At 41.1% G+C, this 20,208-nt stretch overlaps 2 protein-coding genes across 4 annotated transcripts; one reads left to right on the forward strand and one right to left on the reverse strand.

Annotated features, from left to right (window-relative positions):
- The first annotated feature begins 399 nt into the window (after positions 1–399).
- Positions 400–9,804, forward strand: mtx3 (metaxin 3). 3 transcript variants are annotated; one of them, XR_009129700.1, is made up of 10 exons: positions 400–514; positions 2,830–2,899; positions 3,482–3,558; positions 3,632–3,724; positions 3,801–3,983; positions 4,060–4,136; positions 4,864–5,021; positions 5,224–5,312; positions 5,971–6,146; positions 9,656–9,804. XR_009129700.1 is itself a non-coding variant. In XM_058072019.1 (9 exons), exons 1-9 carry the CDS (start codon positions 401–403, stop codon positions 6,064–6,066), a joined length of 957 nt encoding a protein of 318 aa, XP_057928002.1. In that variant the 5' UTR covers position 400; the 3' UTR covers positions 6,067–7,557. The 3 variants fall into 3 exon arrangements, 2 of the variants coding, with proteins under 2 accessions (XP_057928002.1, XP_057928003.1); XM_058072019.1 differs by lacking the exon at positions 9,656–9,804 and having other exon boundaries at positions 5,971–7,557; XM_058072020.1 differs by lacking the exons at positions 5,224–5,312; positions 9,656–9,804 and having other exon boundaries at positions 5,971–7,557.
- Positions 8,067–19,622, reverse strand: cmya5 (cardiomyopathy associated 5). The gene is made up of 14 exons (XM_058072004.1): positions 19,421–19,622; positions 18,320–18,953; positions 15,771–18,200; positions 12,690–12,785; positions 12,141–12,359; positions 12,014–12,036; positions 11,775–11,893; positions 11,548–11,682; positions 11,266–11,412; positions 11,036–11,183; positions 10,773–10,906; positions 10,431–10,548; positions 9,652–9,828; positions 8,067–8,891 (listed from the first exon to the last, which is right to left on the reverse strand). Exons 1-14 carry the CDS (start codon positions 19,528–19,530, stop codon positions 8,639–8,641), a joined length of 4,743 nt encoding a protein of 1,580 aa, XP_057927987.1. The 5' UTR covers positions 19,531–19,622; the 3' UTR covers positions 8,067–8,638.
- Between the last annotated feature and the right edge of the window lie 586 nt (positions 19,623–20,208).

Genomic DNA, 20,208 nt, shown 5'->3' on the forward strand with positions numbered 1-20,208 from the left:
GCCGCTGAAATGAGCTACTGGTCAGGTGTATTGTTTTTTATGGTGGGATTTTGTGCTCAATAAATTACAGGCATGATGCAATGTGTTTAAATTCACATCTGTTGAACGCATTTTACGAGTGAATGCAGACTGACATCCAGGCAGGCAATGCTTCATGCTGAATGTTATATTCATGAGCAACCTAATTGGATTTTGGCTATTTTACTTTCACACTACTAATGATATATTTTTTTTAGAAATATCCATCAATTTTATTTATTGAAATTAAAATGATTAAAATTATAAAAAAAAAAACCTTTATTAAAATTACGGTCTTTGGATTTGACTAGATTGTGTACCAAATGAAACGAAGGAACAGACTTCAGATTGTGGACAATGACGTCAGTCCCTGCGCCAGCTGATGTTGCGTGACGTCACCTTCAGGAGAGCAAACATGGCGACTGCCATGGAGCTACGGTGCTGGGGTGGTGACTGGGGTCTGCCGTCTGTCCACAACGAGTCCCTCGTAGTCCTGGTAAGGTCTAACGTTTGCTTGCATAAATAAGTCCGTTACATACCTTACTTTTCCCGGGGTGACATATTTAATTTTTTGTTCCCTCTCTGGTTAGCCTCCATGCTAACTTAGCCGCTACACTTGGACAGCAGAAATACCAAAACATGGCTATGTAAAACAACAGTTTCATGTTTCAAGTCGCGATGTCTTAATATTATTGGCTTAATATTATTATTTTATTCGAGATGTGGGGTTGTCTATCTTTGCCATTTCCAACAAAATCTTGTCCTTCAAGGTCAGTTCAATAGAATGACATTTTAAACTTTTTTCCTTCTATATACCCACACTGAAATATACCATAAAGATGTGAAACAGCCAAATTTGTTGGCAGTTATGATGACTGCATTTTTTGTGTCTTTTTGGTTTATGCCACTGTTGTTGTTTTGCAACTCATAAATTTAGGTTGTCTATATTTACATTTTAAATACATTATAAATATACATTTTAAATGCCCCTGTTCCTCACATTAACTTTTTCACTATCTTGAAATAAAATTTAATTTATCCAGTTTATCCAGTTTAATTTATTATATAAGGGGCAACTATTTTGGTTTTGGATTAATAATTTTTTAAAATTAAAACATGTAAATATCCTCTGATTTTAGCCTTTCCAATGTCCAGCCATCCATTTTCTATGCCACTTATCCTCACTAAGGTCACTGGTATGCTGGAGCCTAGTGTAGTGTAGTGTAGTGTAGTGGGACACACAGAAAGTGTCTTGTGTATGCTAACCCGGCGGTGAGCTATCCACACCATGACTATGTCCCTAAAACAAAAAAAATTTAAGCACAGGTAAGGGCTACCTGCAGGGCGTTTCCGCCTGATGCACCTCAGATGGTGCCAATTGGGTAGGTGAAGGGTCATTAACCGGGAGACACCCTTTATATTGATGTTTCACTCTATCATTCCCCGAACATTTCACAATGGTGGAACAACGGCAGCCCCCTGCAGCTACCCCTTGGGTCTTTGTTTTCCCGACAACATGTCCTTCCTTCTCAGCCACAGTCAGAAGCTCGCTCTTTCCATCTCCTTTGCCAAGTTCTTGAATGCCTTCTTCAGTTTTGGCCCGGTCACTCCCACATTTCTCAGAAGGCGCTGGGTGGACATTCAAATGAACCCTCTGCAGCCAGACTCCACAGGACAGATCCTGACTCTCCTGTGTCCTTTCGAATGCTGACTTCACCTTCCCAAGGGACAGTGAACTCTGTCAGTATCACTGTTTGGACTGAAGGCGACCACAGGATGATGTCATGTCTCAGACAGGTTGTAGTTATCTCTGCCAGGAACCTGAATTGCCGGTCAAAGGTCCACTTCCAGTCATATTCAGGTGATTTTTCCCTCTGAGAGATGTTTTGAGCCTCTGCTCCTTGTCCAACAAAATGGATCAGCTCTCATGATGTTGACGGATGGTCTTTGGCCTCTTCCGCCCTTTGTCCCTTGAAGACTTCAGCCAGCTTCTGCAAGGACCTAGTCATTACACCAGAGCTGTCTGTGTCAGAGCTGTCTTGAAACTGGACACGATGTACTGTAGGTTTGTGTCTGGAGCGTTGCTGTGTTGTCGATACAGGTTGCTTGGACTGAGGAGAGTGTCTTAGTTGGCTCGAATGAGGCCTTAACTTTTGTCAATCTTCTCCAGGACGTCAGGAAGGTGTTTCATGACAATGGCAGGCATATGTTTATCAGACAAATGGGCCATACACAGTCTTCCCATGCTTCGAACAGCTTGTTCTGCCAGTAGTGGAATCCTTTCTTCATCCACTGTGAAGGAGATGAGGTCATTTCTGGCTCCCTTTCGGATTTAGAGACTCCGAGACTTAGATTGTTTCTTTGTCATTTTGGCCTGTCTGAGGAGTTTTTCAAATATCTTTAGGAGCCGGGAAGTGCAAGCCACTGTTTGGAGAACGCTTTTTACATCATCTATGTAACTCTGTGAGGCTGGTCACTGCGACCTTTATTTTTCTGCCGCCAATCAGAATAACTACAAAGGCTTTGAGCAACCTGTTGTGATGATTTTCTCAAGATTATGCCATCTCGTAAATAAAAGGTAAATAGAGTTTAATTCTGAATTGCTTTCTAATGTCTTTCTGGGGCGTCTTTTCCAGTTAATATTGAGTAGGTGGAAATCAATTTCTCAAGGCTCAACAAGACAAGGTTCTGATTGCTCACTTGTCCAAAAGAAATTTCACACAAGCTTTCTATGTATTGTTGGCCGAAATAGTGTTTGTTGTTCTTTTAACCACTACTAATTATTTGTTTTTCATCTGTGTTTTTTTCCAGGCATATGCCAAGTTTTCTGGGGCCAAAGTGAACGTTTCTCCTATAGACTGGACATGGAAAACCTTGACAGGTAGGCTCAAGCAGTTAAACAAAATGTTTCTGTACCCTGTATTTCAGTGTCCCCCATTTGTCACGACCCACTACTAATGGCTTTGACCTGTTCACCCTCGCTTATGAACAAATTATAACACACCTGGTCTGCCAGAGAATAAGAAGACTGAGCAGGAGGGGATTGCCAATTTAGCAACTTTGTTTTATTTGGCAGCTTTTTATATCTAACAAGTAATGAGACCTTTCTGGATAATCTTGGTTGTTTTTTTGTTGTTGTTTTTTCCAAAAAATGGACTTGCGACATACCTAGTGAAGAGTCTTTTAGTGACTGACATGAAAGCACATATCTCTCTTCTCAATAAACGGCAAACTCTGCTGTGAGCCCCTTATCTATCTAAACTACTCTGTTGTGTTTGTGACATTAAACAAAATGAAAAAAGAACCACAAGAAGAAAGTAGTTCTAAGTTCATAATAACTTTTTGATTTAAAATGGGAGAATCCTTTACAAAGCTGTAGGAGTGATGTACCAGTACATTCCCTTTAAATGTAATTTATTTATAATCATCTGCCTGTTAAAGTCTTACATGCTTCCTGTTGCAGCAACAGTCCCCGAGCTGATTTGTGGTGATACTTCAGTGACAGAACCCTCTCAGATTCTTAACTTCCTGAGAAAGCAGGTACGAGTGGATGTCAGGTACTTGCTCCACAACTAAACTGAGCAGATCTTTGATTGATTTGTGTTGTTTCTAGAGGTTTAATGCAGACTATGAGCTGAGTGCCCGACAAGGAGCTGACACCATGGCGTACATCGCTCTCCTCCAAGAGAAACTACAACCTGCATTGGTAACACCACTTTTTTCAGTATGTTTACTGATAAATGTCAGCGTTTCTAGTGCTTTTTTTCTTCTATACTTCACAGTTGCACACTTTCTGGTTGGATGCCGACAATTATGCCAATTTGACACGGCCATGGTTTGCCTCCCGTTCGCCATTCCCTCTAAATTTTTTCGTTCCCAGTCGTCATGCCAGCAACGCTCTCTCTCGCATTTTGCTCACCAAAGGAGAGTCACCGCAACGCAGAATCAGTGAGGTGGAAGGAAAGGTAAACACAGATGGAGTTATATTATTTTGTCACTGCTATTACTCTCCTTTTCCTAACTGTTCTTTGTCATTGTCAGCTCTACAGTGATGCCAAGGAATGCCTGAATCTCCTTTCTTACAGACTGGGTTCAGCAAACTACTTCTTTGGCAACCTGTAAGTAAAAGCATGCCAGTTAACATAATTAGTCACAGAAAATGTCATGATAAAACTGTTATTATAATCGATTAATCTAACAATTAAAAAATAAGTAGTTGATTATGCCGGCCTCGATAAACTGACATGCATGTGTGTGTGTTTCATCTCCTCATCTTCCTCTGACAAGATGGATGACAAGAGGGTTCACTGTGCGCATTGGTTCTGGAATGAACACAGAGAGTGAACGCTCCTCTCATTCAGCAAGTTAGCCTTATGAACCAGCACACGCTAACATGAATGAAGGTACAGAAGAACAGCCCCAGTTTGGGAATATTGCGTTTGTAGACATAATGAACAAGGTGAGCCCAGGAAAAAAACCCTACAGATGAAGGTGCTGTAAAATTAGTACTGCGTCACATAGTTCAGGTATTTTTTTCCCCACTCTAACCCTCCTAAGTGGAAATAAGTCGTGTTCTGTTGACACATTTTTCCTGATCTGAACCACACTTCTACAAGGCTTAGTGGAAACCTGCAGTTGTTACCTGACAAATTGGTGGTCGAGACATAACCGCTCACCTTTACCCTTTGTGCAGTAGCAATAATAGTATTGATGGTAAAACTACAATGGTTTATTACAGCCGTGCAGGCATTATCTACAAACGGCATATTGAAAGTGAACATGAAACATAATACTGTTTGACTGCAGCTTAGTGTGTAAATGTGTACAATGTGTCTGTGATTTCAGGCCCACCAGCCTGGATGCCTTTGTCTTTGGGTTTGTGGCTCCCCTCCACAAGGCCCACCTCCCCAACAGCCCCCTGCAGAGCCACATCAGGCAATTGGAGAACCTCACACACTTCTGCGACAACATCCTGGCGGTCTATTTCAACTCGGCCCACCCTTGTAAGATCTTTGCACAGGCAGAGAAAAGTCACACTTTTAAGCTTCAGGATCGATGCTCACAAATGCTCATTTCTAAGCACAAGTCAACTAACATTCTCTGTTATTTACTCCTGCTTGATGGCTTTTTAGGGGTTAACTCTTTGCTTCCTACTAAACCTTGGGCATTTCTATCTTTTTTCCTTGGGTGTCCATGTTTTTCCAGGTCTTCCCCCATCTGTTCAGGAAACAATGGATGCCAACCTCCAGAAACTAACTCAGCTTGTAAACAAAGAATCCAACTTGATAGAAAAGGTGCTTCTGCTTTTCCTTTCTCTTCTTTGCAGAAACACATGCACATAAATACAACCACTGGCCAAAGCATTAGGTATACCTAATGTGATGACATTCATAGTTTGCACAGTTGTCCCTAATGAAATGGCTGGTGAATGTAATCATGTGTACTGTATGTCATGCTGCTATGGCCACATGTTCACAGGGTCAAAATACTCTCAGGCAACACCTATGGTGTTAGTGCATGTAATGTTCCGTGTGTATACCAAAACAACAGGTGGTCCACATGACACGTGTAGAAAAGAACCATTCACATTTATGGACTATTGTAGAGTCTCCAACTAACCTAACATGCATGTTTTTAGACTGTGGGAGGAAGCCGGAAACAACACTATTGAACAGCAACCCCATGGTTGTTTGTGTTTAGAACTTTTCCATCAGAGTGTACACTGTAGAGCACAGTTACACTGCTTACCAATGGACAATTTTAAACCCCAGCACATATTGTATATCTTTCGGATGAGAACCATCCTCATCTTCTGCCATGTTTTGTTTCATCATTATTACAAGTCTGAGTGAACAAGTCTGAGATTTTTTTTGTCCCTGTGAAACTTTTCAAATATCTGAAGGAAAAAGTCATTTTCAACATGACCTCTAACATATTACATCCGACCTGCAGATGGATGACAACCTACGCAGCAGCCCTCAGCACAAACCTCACCGACCAGAGACCAAACCCAGTCTGATCATGGAAAAAAGCTCTACACCTGCATAACCGCTGACCTCTGACCCCCCTTCAACCCCAATAATTTTGCCTTATGATCGAACAAGCGGAGACCACCTTGTAGATGAAAGGTAAAACTCATGAGGCTTAATAACAGTCATCAACATCAACCACATCTTAGCAGTTGAAGCCTATTTCAAGGTAATGATGATGGCTTTGGAAGATGTCATTCGGAAAGAGAAGAAAGCGCAGTGTAAGGTCTTTTTAAATGGATGCACGCACAGTGGCGGTTCATGATGGAATGGAATTATGAACTAATGCTCAATGAGAAAGACACAGAATGTCCAAAAAGGAAATGAAAAGTTCTGCAGGGAAAGTAAGTGGTGCTACTTGACCATTAGAGATTTTATTTGAACCCTTTTAACTCCTCCTTTTTTCACTAAGGGAATATGAAGCCTTTTCTTTTTTTGTTTGACCTTGCAGATGAAGCTCATCTGTCATTGCATCAAGGCTTCACATTCATTCATTTCAAAATATATTACAAAATGACTTGTAACTTACTTTATGCAGGTTACCTCCCCATGGTTGTAAAGCTTGTACAATTGTAAATAGAATCATGAGTATTTATAGTATATGAATAATGCTATGTGCTATGAAAGGGCTCAGCAGCTTGTTTGCTTGGTACACTGGAGGGATGAAAGGGCCTCATTCGCTGTATAAACCTATCACTGTGTCCCTTTGCATCTGAGATGAGGTGTGTGTGTGTGTGTGTGTTTTTCATTAACAATAATATACATTGCCTCTTCATGACCTACAGCTTGTGTCTTTATAAACGTGCTTAATTATGTCATTACGGTTATTCCCGTGCCTATCTTAGTCACTTTATTTTAAACTCAAGTCCAATGGGTCGTTGCCTGTTCATTTAACTTTCCATATTTAAAATTTTATTATATTTTTGTAAATAATTGTTAACATGGGTGTTGAAATGTGCATTCTATCTCTGTGTCACTGTGTGTAGTGATAATATTTAATGCGCCAGAATTTTCACCAGAGATGCTTTCCCTTCAAAAGCAACATATTCTGACAAAATATATAAATCCCATATTGAACCGAATATAAGACAACCCCTCTTTTTCAGCAAATATTTTTAAAAACTTTTTTAAATTCATGCTTTTATTATCAGTGTTGTTTTGCTCACCTTCTTTTTTTCTCAGCGAGTCTGTCATGGCAGCATCTCACTGGTGTGTGAGTGACAGGGAGAAAAGCACTGATTTCCACCTTCTGATTTACATGAATTAACATCTAGAACATAAGACAACCTGACTTTTTATATCGGGGGAAAAATCCTGTCTTGCATTGGGGTCAATATGGAATATATATTTGTTGGTGTGCGGACCATGTGCTTGCCTGTGTGCCTTCATCACATCTATCATTTTTATTTATGGCCTCACAAAACTTGTGGCATCTGTGGCTGTTTGTATTGTACTTTGAATGAAAGGGAACAACTTAAACTGAGAGATTAATAAATATATAATATAACCATGTGTTTTTTCCCCATATTTCTTGTACTCACTTCCTGTTTATGCATGCTAAACTGTTGCGTGTGCTTTCTATACTCTCGGTGGTTGGCCAGTTTTCAGGCGCTCAGCATGCTTCTCTGATCGTGCGATAGGCTGTTTACTTGTTTGCAGCACAGAGCGCTCTTTGTTTGCTTTTGGCCTTTGGCTATGGAAAAATGAAACTAATTAAGAGGAAATGATGCCAGGTCGACATCAGATAGTGTCCCAGTTATTGTTGACATGAGAGAGAGAGAGGCTTGGCTGCCAGTTTCGCCAGTGTGGGATCATAGCAACGATTGTTGCTAATAATTGTTAAATATTGTGGGCTAAACGGTGTTGCTCCAATGATGTTGAAGTTATGTGAAAGCTCTGAGCTGTGAAATCAGTCATTATGTCCTGAGGCAATTAAAACTATATATATGTCCAGATTGCCTGATATAATAGAGCAAATGTTACATTCAGATGCACTGAAAATATTGCAGCGCGCCAGTATATGGTACTCTGTGGCCATCTAGTGGTGAGTATGGGTAATGCTTGCGGAACAACTGACTTCAATCAAAACATTCGAGTTGAACAATAGAAAAATAATCATGTTCATTCGGCTACAACATGAAAGTCTGTTGTCAAGAAATAAAGAAATCCAAATGAAAACAGAACAGGAACAAAAACAAAGAAGTGATCACATGTTTACAAAAAGGCCTATTCACAATATGAAAGTGCTGCAGTATAACTCATTCACAAACTATATTTTGGGTTGACGGGAGGATTTAAATTACATAAATGGAGACATTACCGTTTTCTGAAGAGGTAGGGAACTAGAACAAGTACAAAAAAAGATCAAACATACACACAGTGTCTAAAATGTACAGCAAACAACAGAAAGAAAACATTACAATTTAGTCACTCCATGTCAGCCCAGTTGTATCTGATGAAATGATCTATGTAATGTGATATTTACAAGTTTCTTACTCTATTGCCAGGAAAATCAATTGGCGTTTCTGTATTGTTTTATATGCCTGCTCTATATCAAGATAATCAACTGTAAAAAACAAAAACAAAAAAACTTAGCAGTCCTTGGCAAACCTTGGCACTTCCAGCACCATGCTGACCTCCAGATGACCTGGTGTCTCCAAAGCCAGAGCAGGGTGACATGGCCGGGTGAAGTTGTGCTTGAAAGAACCCAACAACTGACCCGTTTGGGCGTTGTAGAAACACAGGTGACCCTGCTGGTAGTCCAGGAGGGTGCCCACCCGATTGGGGGACTCCATCACAAAGATGCTGGATTGAGTGTTGTCGTGAAGCATCTCATATCTGCAACTACAACAACAACACAACATATTAACTCCAACATTAGGGTTGTGTTTCACATGACATTCTTATGTCATGATTCAGCAAAAATAAACAAGTGGAGAGACTTATTTTTATTAAATAAAAAAAAGTGAGACATCTTCAAAAACAATCGTTTCAGTGACAACAAAAGTGAGTGCTCCTCTCGCGATTAGACAATCTCTGAAGTTTTTTCTTCTCTCTGTGAAGCACAAGCTAGCAACAGCGGAAATGAAGTTTGAAAAGCTCATAAACAAGCTGTGTTTGTTCTAACATGTTTGAGCCTTGGGAAACTTTCGGCTTTGTAAGTATTGTAAAAAGCACTTAAAACAGCGATATGTTCCTGAATTATTATTTTGAATGCGTTTGTATACTTAATGGTGTGATGTACTGTGCCTGTTAGCTATCTTTTGGCTAGCTTGTGTTTAGCATATTTAATGTATACATAGTGATGGTATTTTCTGTGTATTACAGTTATCGCACACGTACATGCACGACAAAGAAAGCTTCACTGAAGCAAGAAAAGTAAACTTTGTGTACGGGGCCTTGCTGTCTAGCGGCATACATTTCATTCAATGTTCATTCACTTGAAAACTGATTAATTAGTTTTTCAGACATTGCGTTACCTATGCTAACTAGGAACAGCTAGCATATTGCATATTGAGTTGGGAACAGGACCTAAGAACCAATTTAAGATTGTGATTTTTCTAAAACATATTGGTCAATTATTTATATTTATGTTTTTACCTACCCAGATGCCGAAGGGATGCACTGCAAACACCATGACTGGGTGTTTTCCCCCAGGGAGAACTTCCTGTGGACTGGGCTGTACGCTACTCCAAGCCTGTAAGCCGCACATCCTAACACGGTGGTCTCCCAGTAGTGGTGACCCCTTGCTGGTAATAACTCACCTAGAATGGATGGGGGCCTGGAAAATACAAAATACAGTAAATGGACAATAATTTGGAAATCGGAAATCAAATCCGGCCTGTCCCTCGCTAGATGAGTCGCACCACAATGTACACTGTATATAATACATAATATATAAATATGTATAATGTACACCCAGCACTCTATAGGGGACAGCTTTGTTAAAAAGCAGGCTTCACTACACATCGTGGGAGCTGTAAGTTTGATTGTTGATTTGATTGATTGATTTGTTTTTCTTCAGTGAATAGGCTGACCTAGCATTATGTTGTAATGCAGGGGTGTCCAAAGTACAGCCAAAGTGTTGAATATACATATTTTTATGGGTGTATCAGTTGCTTGGGTTTGTCACCATTTATCGCCATTCGCTTGTTATTAGCTTATTAACATTAAGGTTACAGACACAGAAAATTGCATGTTTCCTGAAGGGCTTACAAAAAACAATTTTAAACTGTCTAAATTCCAACATCAAGGCTAGATTTTACGATTGTGGCACCTGCTGCCGCAAGACATATTAAGATTTAAAAAATACAGTATCACATGGGATCTTTAAAATGCAAAATAATTTTTTCCCTGACTGTAATAAAACTGTATGGCACTCACAATTTGTCTGTGGATGGCGCATGTTCATATGCATCTTGTGAGAGACAGACACTGGTGTGGTCTTCTGACAGATGAAGAGCAGGATGAGCTGAAGCTTTCAACAGGCGAAACCTTGTTCCTGAAAACAGTCATGTCATTAAATGAAAATGATATGTATATACTCCGGAGTACAACTGCACACAATCTAATGAGCTTTACAGAAATAGGTGCACTGAGTGATGATATCTGTCAATCAATGGAGCATTATTCTCAAAAAAGCACTTGGACTGGATGCAATAGGGGGGTGCAGAAACTATTTCAATGTCTGCATGTATGCAATGTGACATGGACACTTATGGAAACCTTTGGTAGAAATGAGAGCCGCCTCGCTCTGCTCGCTGGCTCCAGCTTCATTCACAGCTTTGATGTAAAACAGATAATTCTCATTGGGCTGCAGCATAACTTCACGTTTACAGCTTCTAATGCCTGAGATTGATCTAGAAGAAAAAGAGCAAAGACACACAAGTAGAGTACTCAAACAGTACTGTCCAAATTACTTATGTGATTATATAATTGGTAAAGCCGCACGGTAGTGTAAGACTTTAACTTAGGTAAACAACACACACCTTAGCCCGTCTCCTTCCATTTCGTACTGGCAGCAGTACTCCAAAGTGTAACTCTGTCCAGCACTCTGTTTTGCTGGGCTCCACCTCAGCTTGGCTGAATCCCACATGACAGTGCAGCGCTCGCTATCAATTACTGGCACTGATGGAGCTGAAAAGTGATCCTTGTCTTCAATGCATGCTTTCAAGCTTGATCAAGCAAAGTTCTTATTACATCAAATGTGTGCACTGACCGGTGGTGAAGATGAGCCTCTCGCTGGGCAGAGAACAGCCTGTGTAGTTGACAGCCATCACCCACACTTTGTAGGACTTATCAGGCTCCAGCTCCTCCAGGACACAGTAACTCTCCTTCACCGTCACACGGTACTCCTCTGACACAGCTGTGGACAACTCAACTTAAACTAGTATCCTCATTCACTTGGTTTCCATGTACTATAAACCCCCAAACACCAAATGTAAGACAACCAGTCTTTGGAAATACAGTCTTGTATTCAGATTAGTGTCATTATACCAACCTCCCTGTGGCTCCTCCATGCAGTAAACCTGGAAGCAGTCGATAATGTCACCAGGGTTGACACACCAGTATACAGTCACACTGGTACTGGTGGCTGATCCTGGCTCCTGAGGCTCCAGAGTGGGCCTCTGAGGCACTGTGGGAGACATCAGGAACCATTTAGCACTGACACAAAAGTACACAAGTTGACCACCTGCAGTCCACACATGCATCTTCATGCTGTCACACCTGGAATTCCTTTGCGTTGGGTGAGTTGTGAGTTGTTGCCTTTGGCGTAGTCCTGGAACACCAGTAGTCCCTTGGAGCCCAGATCCAGTGACATGGTTGACTCCAGTGCTTCCTTGAGCCTGACCAAACATGTTCATTTCTTATTTTTGTTTGAGATTACCATGTATATAGGATTACTTTGGGTACCTTTCTAGCTAACCATGTATAAACTATCTTTATAAAACATTGTTATGTATTACCTTGTGTGGATTTCTTCAGGAGGCTGAAGAGACAACAAATTGAGAATATATTCATCAGAAATGTCACTCAAAGCACATCAACTTATCAGTGAACAAATATAGTTCCAGAACCTTGTGTAGGACTCACCCGAGCGTCCATCTCAGCCTCTCTGGCTGTTGTCTCCAGGGTGGCCTTGGCAGAGTCGATGCTCTCCTGGAAGGAGACAATCTGGTCATAGAGCTGCTCCAGCTTGGACTTCTTCTCCTCCTCCATGTTGACGGACATGTTGTTGTACTGCTGCATCACCAGGGCCATCATCTCATCATTCTGTGCCTGCATCGCTGCCTCGCTCTCAACACACTGGTCCTGGATAATAGGGCAGCACATAGTGTCACACAAGCATTGTGTGTCATTTTGTGTGGGTGTGTACTCATGTTTGTGAGAGTAATCCCTCTTTTATCACGGTTAATTGGTTCCAGATTAGTCCTTGATAAATGAATTTGTACAATTTAGGATTTAAGAAGAAAGTTACTGTTGGCATCAAGAATGGCGATCAACCCATACTGATATGGGAGTGAATCAGAAGTGACTCATTCTTATGCATGAGTCATTCTTGAATAATTTACATTTTGTCCATAATCCATCCTGATAATTACAGTCAATTGGAAAAAATGCCAAAAAGAAACAAAAGCACACCTCCACAGAGTTGTAGGCCAGCTCCAGTTCGCACACCAAGTCCTCAATGTTCTCAGATCTCCCTTGCAGCTCTGAGATCCAATCACTCAGTCGCTCCTGTTACAAAACATTTTTTACATTGGGCCTCAAAACACAACTCAAAAGGGAACATCAAGTATGCAACATGCGCAATAACTCCTGGACTACCAACTGCTCCAGCCTGGTCAAGAAGGCTCACCAGCGCCTCTTCTTCCTGAGGACCCTGAAGAAGAACCACTTCTCTTCAGACATCCTGGTGAACTTCTACAGATGCACAATCGAGAGCATCCTAACCAGTTGCATCACAGCCTGGTATGGGAACTGCTCTGTCGCGGACCGGAAGGCATTGCAGAGGGTAGTCAAATCTGCCCAACGCATTGCCGGAGCCCCACTTCCTGCCATCGGGGACATCTACAGGAAGCGTTGTCTCAGGAGGGCATCACAAATTGCCAAAGACTCACACCACCCAGCACACAGACTGTTTGCCCTCCTACCCTCAGGGAGGCGCTACAGGAGTTTACGGACACGAACCACCAGGTTCAGGAACAGCTTTTTCCCAACAGCTGTCTCCTTGCTGAACTCTGCCCCCCATTGCCCACCCATTCCACTACGTACATCCCCCCGCTGACCTATGCCCTCCCCCATCACTTCATTGCACTATTGTACCATTGCACTACTGTACATATACTATCTGTTGATTCATTGATCACACTGTTTATAATTTATATAATCTGCAATAACCATACTCTAGTCACTTCACTGCAATACTGTACATATTACTGCTATATTGTCATATCCATACTGTTTATAATCTGTATAATCTACAATAGCCATATTATAGTCATTTCCATACCCTAGTCACTCCATTGCAATACTGTATATATTACTGTTATTATATATTGTCATACCCATACTGTTTATAATCTGTATAATCTGTATAATCTACAATAGCCATATTATAGTCATTTATATCCCTGTACATATCCTCACTGTATTATAGTCATAGCCTGTATAGTTTTATTTACATAGATCTGTCCATACTAATGTACTTATAAAAATTGCACTTCTGGTTGGATGCTAACTGCATTTTGTTGCCCTGTACAAGTGACATGAGCAATAACAATAAAGTTGAATCTAATCTAATCTAATCTAATCTAATAACTAGATGACTAATGCTTCTTTCTGCATTTATTTGGCTTAATAATAGCCTCTTGTTGTGCAAAAAGCACATTGTTGACCCTGTGTTGGCCCAGTGTGTGTGAACAGATCACATATCAGTCTTTGCTTGATGGCATCACAGAGGGCCTTTCCAGCGATCAAAGCAGTGCATTACATCACAACAAAAAGAGTTCAATAAGGATGTGTGCAGCCTGACTTCATGTATGCTGTCGGCATTAGTGGAAAGTTTACTAACCACTGGATGTTGCGATATGATATGACAGGAAAAAGAAAGTTTTTTTCATATTTGAATACTTTTTAAAGCACAACACAGTCTACTGAAATTATGTATGAAGAGTGCTTAATCGAGGCTTCTCAAACTTGGGGTCAAGAGCCAAAATAGGTCACATGTCAGCTTGTATGCTGATTTATTGTTCAACAAGTATGCTCCCATAGATGTTTTCATCATTAATGATCTGTTTATACAGTATATTTTGTTACATTATGCATTTTAGTCATGGGTAGGAAATAAATTTGTAATTTTTTAAGGTGGCTGAAAAAGTTTAGGAATAGTCATAGTACCTCAGCTAATGTACACATTGTGATCTTTAGAAACCTCTAATGTAACATAACAAAACCCGATTAAATGTACTAATATTCTGATTGTGAATGAGGTAAAGAACATGTCAAGAAGAACTAATTTTTCAGTTCCCCACCACTACAAACTACTTATAATTAACTCGATATGATATAATATAATATAATATAATAATCACACTTACTCACAGATAGATATACATTTTTATCGACATTAAGATGTAAATCTCTTTGTGGTAAATGATTTGATATGTGACTACAACAAATACATCAAATTGTAGATGAACATCAATTTTGGAAATGTGGTCCATTATTTTATTCAAAATATTTACTAGTAATCTCCCAGTTTTTGCATGCATAAAGGTAAAATTTGCTGACCTAATTGAGTGCTAATGTGCATATTTGTTCAGTAAACAACCCTTCTGAAAAACGTTAACATTGAACATGCAGGCTTGTGGATGGTGGGTCTGTATTCATTTTATGCTTTTAATTTAAAATTTTTAATTGTTATCCCTGTCATAGTTTCACACAAGTAAGATAAATTAGGGTTAGGTTAGGTGTGGGAAGAAGGTTTTGATGTGCATGCGTTAATTGTGCATCAAAAAAATAGTGAAATAGTTAAATGAACTTCCATTAATTATTAACTTTGAGAGCCCTAATATTCTTATATTGTCTGTGGTTGATTTTATATGGACAAAATAGGGAAACACACCTTATACTAATTAATCTAGACTAAACTAGACTTCTTAGTTTTCCCCTAACCAAGACATTTTGGACTGATTTAAGTTTGGCGAAAGCTTTTTTTTGTTGTTGTTGTCCCCAGAGAGTTGAAGTAAGCAAAGAGTCTCACATACTAAAAGTTTGTGTGTGAAAAAAAAAACATACTGTATGCAAACTTAGCGTGAGCAAAGCTGATCTACTAACATGGTGCACCAAGGAGTGCATCTGTCATATGCGTAAAATAGCAGTGCCAATTCATTTTGCGTGTTTGCCTTCGTCAATATGAAGAATATATGCAGATTATCAGAACACACAAAATACTAGGAGAAAAGGCAAATGTTATCATTTTGCACCAGTAATGTGATTGAACAAATATGAAACATGTTTGCGGTCTGTGTTTTTCATCTGGCACCATGTTACGCACGGCTAAAAGGAGTCATATGCAAAGACAGATGATGGCGAGAGAGAATTTTCCCTGTACTTGTCAACATATTTGGACTGTCAGAAATCTAAGTAGTGGAGACATATCATCTATTTTCATCTTATTTTGGATCTTAGTAGATGAGGTCCATTGTCATGATACATTACCCTGATCTCCTCATAGGCTTTGTCCACAGCAGTCACCTCGTGGTCACCATGGTCCTTGGACTCACAGTCTTCCTTAGACAGCAAACATTGACACGTGAGACAAAACCAGTCCATCCCCTGCAGCTCAGCAGCAAGTTGGGCTTGGTGCTGCTCCTCTGCGTCGATGATGTCATAGTCAGCCTCAATGAGATCTTCATTTACAAACATATCCGAGAAGCTCTCGTCCTTCTCCAAAACTTGATCAGACCCCGCTTCTCCGAGTACTTGAGGTTCTGCTGTCTCCTTGGTGTCTTGTTCTGTTATCATCTCATACTCCTCATCTACCACCTCTGCCCCATCTTCAGGTGATTCATCTTCAGCTGTCTTTTGCCGTATGTCCCCTCTGAAAGGACTTATCTCCATACCTGTGTACGCTTTCATAACATATCTTTCTGGGGCAACCTCAACCTTTTCATCTACATCTGCAACATTTGGTTGTACATCCTCCTCGTGCAGCCCAGATAGATCCTCCTGTGGGGCAAAGCTCCTCAGAGGTGAAAAGATCCCCCCATCTTTGTCCTCCTCTCTCCTAAACTCCTCAATCTCAGCCTTCTCCTTGGAAGGTGAAGATGCCGACTTCCTCTCCAACGCCTTCATCTTCTCCAACGCCTCCATTTGTCCAACTGGTTCATCTTCCAGTTGAGACTCTGCTATTTTTTCCCTGGTGCCATTGTCAGGAGCAGTGAGATGTTCAAAGTCCAGATCAGAAAGAGTCAATGTATTGCTTTCTGTAACCCTCTCTGAATAGAGACTCATTTTGATGTCCATCTCAACAGCTTCACCTTTGGGAACCAAAACAACCAAGTCATTGTTAGTCTTCTGAATAGCTGCCTCATCTTCTTCAGTTGTCTGGTGCTCACATTCAACCATCTCCTGACCTAAATCTGTCTCTTGTTCTTTTACCTCTACATCAACTTCAATAACGTCCTGTGACAAGACCTCTTCTGTTGATTCTCTTTCAGGAATATCCTCCTTAAGATCAATCTGAATTTTTGTTTCAGTGACTTCTTCATCCAGAGTCCTCTCAGTTACCGTCATGACTGCATGCACCATAGGCTCACTGCCAGTGAAGACCTCAACTGGTGCAGCTTGTTCGGAATCAAGCTCTTTCACTTTGCATGTTGTCGCAACTGCAGGTTCAGTAAAGGTTAACATATCCTGACCTATCATACCAAATTCTGCTGGAGTCACCTCTTGGGCTTCCTTCTCCACCGCTGCCTTTTCATAGACTTCCTTGACTGTGTCTGGTTGAGGAAAGTCAGTGAGGGTTGATGGTACATCACCTCTCTGCTCCAGTACTTGTTTTGGGGGTAGTTCTTTGGTTTTAATCATACTTGAATCACTACCTTGATCATCTCTCTGTTGTTCCCCAGTTTCTACCTGAACATCCAGTGGTTGTGTTGCAGGAAGTGTCTTCTCAGTTCTTTTCTGCGGAGCATGCATCCCTTCTTTCGTCTGCCTATCCTCATGAACCAATTCTATAGGAACAGCCTGCTCTTCACAGGCTGAGTGTTGTACTCCTTCCTTTGCCATTTCTGGAACCAGTTCTTGAGTTTTTCTTGCTCCTGTATTTGCTTCAGTATTAATATCTTGCTTTGTGTCCTCTCTCTTCCCCTCATCCTCTTCCTCGACTCTCATTAGACATCCCGTCATTTCAAACTTACTCTGTGGCCACATCATCCTCCCTTCCCTCTTGTCCTCCACGGAGTCTACTGGCGGGTCCACTGTTGGGGTATCATCTTTCAAAATAAACTTTTCCAGATATCCTTCTGCCTCCTCCGAATCTGACAAACATTTCTTGAAAGATTTTTCAGATGTCACACTCTCCACTTCCGAGTATTCCTCGTCGCTCTTAATCCTCTCGCCTATATAATCCTCATAAAGGTCAGTGTACATGAAGGACATGGCGGTGGGTTCTTCCAGCAGGATGGGATCAATGATCTTTGGGGGTCCAGGGGAGATATAAATAGGAGTGAGGGTGGTTTCTTCAGTCCCAAACAATACTGATCCACTCTCCTTCATTGACCTCTGGCTCTCTCGTCTTGCTCTCGTTTTTTCTCTGTTGTTTACTTCCTCGTCTGCTCTTTGCTGCATTGCATCAGCAGGAGCTCCTTCTCCATAAAAGACTTCATCCAGGTGTTCTCCAACTATCTCCACATCTGTCACAAGGACAAAAGATTCATCTGATTCTGATGGGCTTTCTTTGACTGTCTTTGCAGGCATGGTCTCTGCTTCCGCAACATGTTCCTCCACCTCCTCATGAAGGTTTGGATCTTTTTGTCCAGGAACCACTTCATCTACTAGGGTGAATTTCTCAAAGTAGTCAATATCATTGGAGCCGTCTTTAGGAATGGGTGTGTGTCTCAGCTCAGAGTCCACTGATGAAGAGGGCTGGGGAAAGATTAAAGTCAGTAAATGATTCTACACAGGAGAAAACAATAGCATAATTAATATTGCACATGAAAAAAACACAGTAAAGTGTTGTTATCCTCTTACACGTCCATAAATACCTCATTGCATTCCGGTGTTTTCACTTCCTGAGGCCTGTCTGTGGTCTCATTAAGATGGTTTCGTGACCTGATCTTTGGAGTCTGGTCCAGATAATACAAGTTGTCTTGTAGTTCAGTGCTCTCCTCTTCGTCCACCGTGGGAAGTTTGGACGGGACCCTGATGTTAAGAATTTCATAACCTTCTGAAATCAAACTAAACAGCTGCTGATCTTTGCTTTTGATATCTTCCAAATCTTGTTCTGTTTCCTTCTTCTGCTGCTTGACATTAGGAATCGACACCTCTGCCATCTCAGGTCTCTCCACCCCCAGAGCAGAGGCCGATCTGGAGCCACTAGATCTGCTTAACCTGTCCCTCAATCTGCTGCTCCTGCCTCCGGACCTTGTTCTCCTACGGATTACTTTGTCTTCATCAAAGATGATGGTGATCTTTCCAGCAGCTCCAGACCCTTCCATGCTGCAGGCTTCAGAGATTGAGCTGGTCTCGGAGGCCCAGGGGGTAGAGCAGCGACTGGAGGCTGTTTCCCAAACAATACCACTGTCCTCGCTCTGGACAGTCACCATGGAGAATGATGGATCCACCATCAGGCACTGGAGTTTGGGCTTCACAGACTGGTCCTGAACAATCTCACGAAGACTGGAACGGAAAGGAAGTAATGGTTGTTGTACTAACTCATAAAGAGGAACAAATCAGATTCCAAAGTTGGTTAAACCACATAGACTGAAAGGGTCCCCCCCTCTCCACACACCGAGACCAATGGGAGTGATGATATAAAAAAATAAGGATAAAATGTGCGCTGAGTCTCTCCAAAGCATCATGCACGTAACAGGAGATGTACCAACTTCCAAAACACACCATATCAATTTCTTTAACTATTTGTGACGGGGGAATTGATGTGCACCACCCAGCATGAAGCATGATAAATGAAAGAATGCATTGGCAGCTCAGTGGAGCTGGATATTTAATCATCATTTAATGGATTAGACAACTTCCAAGAAGAATCTAACCTGAGAAATACATGCAAGGAAAAAATTACCAGAATTCTAACTGCCACCACTATTGACGTTATTGAGCTAAAACATCAAGAGCAGCATGGCAAGCACCTGTTTTGCAGCTCCTCCACCTCGTCCTCATCGTCCTGACTGGTGACGTCTGAAGCCTCACACTGGAACTCCGTCAACTCGGTCACCTCAGATTCCTCACATTCCTCCATTGTTCTTTATACTTTCCTGTGTTCAGTTTTTGGGAGGTCTTCTTTATGTTTTCAGCCACTCTTCGGTCCAGGAGCATTGATCTGTTGCGTTTGTGTCATTCTAAGTTGGGAGGGGTACATCTGACTCAGCTCAGAGACAGAAATAGACTAAGTGGGGGAATGAAAAGAGGGGAGAGCATGGAGTACATGCAGGAAGGAGGTGTTTGGTCTCACCGGGTCTTGAGTCAGGTGCTAAGTTCTCAATGCATGAACGACATACTTACAATATGTTATTGGCAATGTGTGCAAATATACATGATGTGGACATCAATCTGTACTAATGAATTACGGCTGGGGTCGATGTGGTGTAACTTTAAGATGAAAAGCCCTGTTGCTGAGTTAAATATAGGCTGTGTGCTGAAACAGGACTCCCTCGTCCCCTTACTGATCCTGGCAATGCTTGCAGAGGTCCACTCACACACAGTTAAACAACTTTATGTAATATGTTTTAAAACAAAAAGATCGACCTGACTACAATTTGATTTAAGTGTGAAAGTAGGAAGAAAGATTTTTATCCACCTATGGACCTCGGATGCAAACTATATTTTAACTGTGCAAATTAGAAGTAGAAGGCCAATTTCAACCATGATAATATGCAAGGTTGTGTGAGCTTAGTGTACACTACTGCAAATTGACAAA

The sequence above is a fragment of the Doryrhamphus excisus genome, chromosome 4 (assembly GCF_030265055.1).
Source record: "Doryrhamphus excisus isolate RoL2022-K1 chromosome 4, RoL_Dexc_1.0, whole genome shotgun sequence".
NCBI lineage: Eukaryota > Metazoa > Chordata > Actinopteri > Syngnathiformes > Syngnathidae > Doryrhamphus > Doryrhamphus excisus.